General features: G+C 63.5%; 1 protein-coding gene across 1 annotated transcript; it reads right to left on the reverse strand.

Annotated features, from left to right (window-relative positions):
* Positions 1-31: 31 nt before the first annotated feature.
* On the reverse strand, positions 32-4,286 carry LOC131740542 (insulin receptor substrate 1-like). The gene is made up of 3 exons (XM_067012140.1): positions 2,168-4,286; positions 807-1,945; positions 32-412 (listed from the first exon to the last, which is right to left on the reverse strand). The coding sequence occupies exons 1-3, from the start codon at positions 2,655-2,657 to the stop codon at positions 350-352; spliced, it is 1,692 nt and encodes a 563-aa protein (XP_066868241.1). The 5' UTR covers positions 2,658-4,286; the 3' UTR covers positions 32-349.
* Positions 4,287-4,365: the final 79 nt, after the last annotated feature.

Here is a 4,365-nt window from a genome sequence, read left to right on the forward strand (position 1 = left end):
AGGCAGGGGAATCCATGGACCTAAGACTTTTCCAGGCTCACCCAGCAGGGAAACTTTAATGGGGGTGGGGTGCACAGTATAGTCCCCTAGACTAGATTAAGTATGTTAGAAGCAAGGACTCCATCAGTTCTGCCAGGCTGAGGAGAAGGAGAATTGTGTGAGCACATAGCTGGTGTTGGGAGAGGCAAAGTAGGGGGTAGGGGGTGTCATCACTTTGGAAGGGCACTAGTGTAAGACACCTGTTGCTCTCATTCTTCTTGCTCTGGGGTCCCAGGAGTTCAGCCGACACCAGGCAAGCACAGCAGGTGTGTGTGTGGGGGAGGGGCAGATCTCTCTCTTTGTGGTGTCATCATTGGAGGCGGGGTGCGGGGCCAAGGCTGACTTGAGACTCTGGAGCGATGCTGCAGGAACTCTGTGGGGAAACAGAGGTCAGGGCTTTGGCTGAGAAGGTCCAGAAATTTGTAGGCGTTTTGTTTTGTTTTAAGGGGGAAAGAGTTCTAGAATTTTCTCCCTTAAAAGAATCCAACTTCTTGGGGAACCTCCTTCCGAAGACTTCCCAGGCGCCACAGTTGGAAGGGGCAGAGCCCTTAGGCAGCCCGTCCTAAGGGGCAGCTCAGCGCTTCTGCTGGTCACACATCCTAGGGGACATCTGGGCTGTAGAGCCTGTCCATCGGGCGGAAGGGGTTTGTGGGGTTCAGGGGGGTGGGCGGGAAGGCATTCCTAACTTTGCCCTTTTTTTCCTTCCTCCACTCCGGTCTGTCTGTCCATCCATTAGCTATACCCAGGGGCAACGGGGGTCTCCTCACCGGGGCCTGCCCGAGGTTCTGGAACTCGATGTGTGCGTAGCTTTGTGGGCGGTGCCTGGGCCCGGGGGCGTCGCCTCGCACCTCCAGGGGAGGGACCAGGTCCAGGTCTACATAGTTGAGGCTGCCGTCGCCGTCTGGGGGCTCCGGGATGTCAGTGCCCATTCCTATGTAGTTGGCGGCCGCGTACTCAATGCACACGTACTCCCTGGCTAACTTTGACGGCGGCTGCAAGCAACGCTGAGCCCCTGCGGGTCCCCACTCGTCTCCCACGCCTAGATGAGGGCTTTGGAGCCCGGGTCCAGACTCCCCGGCCCCAGGCGTGTAGGAAAGAGGCAAGAAGCTCGAGGAGAAGGACCGCGGTGCGCAGAGGCTCATGGACACATATTCAGTGACCCCTCCATCCTGGAGCGGCTGGCGGGAAGCGGCTTTGGCTGAGGCAGGAAGGCCCGGGGTTGCCATCACCACGTAGCCACTGGCTTGGCCGCCCCCCATGGGCTCGTAGTCACTCCTGGCACCCTTGGTTATGGAGACCCCGCCCCGCTCCAACCCCTCGAGGTGTGAGGCCTCCGACCCCAGCCTGGCCAGGGTCTTGAGGGTTGCTTGCTCCCTTCTCTCACTCAGGCGCCCCCGACGGTACAGGCCGCTTGATTGGGCCGCATCGGCTGGGGTCTCATAAGACTGGGGGACAGAGAGTGTGGAGGCGCTCGTCGGGGGCTTTCTTGGCAGTGGCTCAGCCCTGCCACCGGCACCACTGTCCCCGATTCCCTTCATGGCGGCCAGGACAGTCTCGTGAATGCTTTGGGCCACGATGGCGTCGGGCGCCTGTAGCCACAGCTCCCCGGGACCCGTGGGTGCCGAGCGGCCAAGCTCCAGGAAGAAGAAAGCGTCGGCATGGCCACAGCGGCGCACACTGAGCAGGGACAAGCGCAGGGCCGGCGGCGGAGATGGCCGGGAGGCCCCGGAGCTTCTGCCCCCGGGCTTCCGCAGCAGGCTCAGTACCCCGGAACCGAGGCACAGGCAATAGCTGCCGCTGCCCAGGCCTCGTGCTCGCCCCAGCCCCTTGGGCCGCAGCGTCACGGGCCAGACGTCCTGAAATGGAGCGAGGATCCAGGCCCCGGGGTCCTCGTGGGAGTCGGGACCTGGAGAGACAATGGTCTGGTCACAGGGGCTCCCCCTGGCCGGCAGGCTGGAGTCACTGTGGCCCGGGGAGTGAAAACGTGTAAACCCTTCACGTTTGGACTTGATTTCGGACACCTGGGGAAGGGACAGACTCCAGATAAACCAAATCCACGATCATACACCGCCCCCCCGCCCCCGCCCCCGCCAGCTCAGTCTGAGGCAGCCCGGGGCTCGGGCCTCACCGGCGGCGGCGGCGGCGGCGCGCGCCTGGAGCAGGGCGCTGTACCACGCCTGCTGCTCCGCCTCGCTGGCCGCCGCCACGCCCAGGCTGCGGTCGCGCGTGTAGAGCACGATCAGGTGTCGCTGACGCGCGTCCACGCGCTTACTGATGGTGCACGCGCCCTCCAGGCTCACGCTGAACTTGGGCGGCGCTCGGCCGGCGCGGAACTTCTTCTCGCTCTCGTAACACTCGAGGCGCTGCGGGTAGGCGCGGAGCACAAAGAAGCGGCGGCGCTGGGACTTCTGCTTCCGCAGGTGGCCGCAGAGCCGCACGTCAGCCGGGCAGGCCCAGGGCCGCGGCGGACCCAGGGCCACGTCGGCCGACTCGAACTCCGGACTCGTCGTGGGGCCTCCGGGCTTCATCCCGGACCCAAAGCAGTAAAGTGTCCGGAGCAGGGGCTGGGACGGCAGAGTTGGGGTAGATGTAGTGGTCCCCGGGGAGGGGGGCGGCATCCTGACAGGCGACCACCCGTCTTGATGCCCAGCGTCTCCCCCCCGCCCCCGCTCCCGACTTGAAGTTTGTGGCAGGGGTTCCGCAGCGTGTGCGCCAGTGGCTGCCCGGTGGCCTGAGACGCCCGAGGCTCCGACAGACTCTGAGGCTTGACCCCTGCGCCTCCCGTCGCCTCCTCTCCTGTCCTCTCCCCTCCCTCCTAGCGCGGATCGCGCCGAAGTCCCCACCCACGCGAGGTTAACCCTTGCGCGTCCCGGAGCCGGCCGGCGGGCGGTGGGAGTGGAGTGTGAGTGGGGAAATCCAGGAGAGGCGGCTTCCGCGTCACCCCACCCCGTGTCCTGGGACTGAGCTTTTGCAGGGGCGGGGGTGGGGTGGCGTCTCTACTGGTCTGAGATGTCGGCCGTCCGAGAAAGCGGCGAGGTGAGCGAGTGTGCGTGGAGCCACCTGTGTGGTGACCGCGCTGGCGGCGTCTGCAGTCCTGGAGGTGAGCGGGCCGCTGAGCCGGGCCACCCTTACAGCGGCACCCCCTTCCCGCCTCCGCCACTCCCCACTAGGAATGGTGTCCCCTCTTCCCACCCAGGAATGGCTCTGTCCTCTGCCTTCCCAAGTAATCCCAGGAGCCAGGGCTACGGAGCACTGGGCTATGCTGATCTTGGAGGAGCTGGGGGTTCAGTTTCTCTGCGGGGTTGGGGCCATAGGAGGTGTCTTGGGGTAAGTTAACTTCTGGATCGGTCCCTGTGCACAGACCATACCCACCAGGGTTCCAGTCAAGTGGCACTGAAGGATAGCCAGTGGAGGAAGAGACCATCTCTCAGGGGCACTGCCCTCTTGCTGCACCATTGCCCTCAGCCCCTCCTCACCACCTCTGTTCAAAAATAACGCTGCCCAGGCCAGCTGAAGGCTCTGATCACACAAGTGCAGACTCTCTGCACTGGTGCAGGTACCCTTTGTCCCTTGCATCCCGGGAGGCTTGAAATGGGGTTGGGATTCAGACATTTTTACACCCCACTTCTGATCCTTCCAAGGACCACCGACTCACGTTGGGGGCGATGGTGCCGGTCAGTGCACACTCTGCGAGACAGACCGGTAGTTGAACACGTGGGTGGGGGGGCCTTAGAGGACCTTGTGATTTCACTGTCGTGGCAAGTAGGACACCTACAGTGCGGGAGCTGAGGGTTTGGGAGAGGTCAGCTGTGGCCCCTATTAAAGACGGTATCTGGGGAGGAGTGCCTTCAGATGAGTTAGGAGCTGTACCAGGAGTACTGAAGCAAGGCCACCTGGTTCTTTTTCTCCGGCTAGTCCAAGGGCCAGGAAAGCCTGAGTAGGGAGGGCTGGGCTTCCCACTCCGGCTCCTCCACTTCCCAGGCGTGGGAGGAAGGGGTTGGTCTCTGAGCTGGAATACTGGAGAAGCCAACAGTGCGAGCGGTGTGCAGGAAGTCTCAGATTGCTGAACGCCCTTTAAGGGTCATGCTGAAAGTGTGGTGCAGGGCACCACCTGGCATCGTGAGGATGGGCATCTGGCCAGCAGGCAGCAGTGCCCAGGTTCTGCTCCCGGTGTCCGCCCCCCCTGCCCCCCACCCCCCGCAGGTCAGCCAAAGCCTCTCCAAGGTGCCAGAGAGGTGGCGGCAGCTCAGGTGGTGCATGTGGGCCAGCGGCAGCCTCCACCGTTGATGGGTTTTGGCCAGGGAGAGGCAGGTATGTGAGAGATCC

The sequence above is a fragment of the Kogia breviceps genome, chromosome 14 (genome assembly GCF_026419965.1).
Source record: "Kogia breviceps isolate mKogBre1 chromosome 14, mKogBre1 haplotype 1, whole genome shotgun sequence".
NCBI classification, from domain to species: Eukaryota; Metazoa; Chordata; class Mammalia; order Artiodactyla; family Physeteridae; genus Kogia; species Kogia breviceps.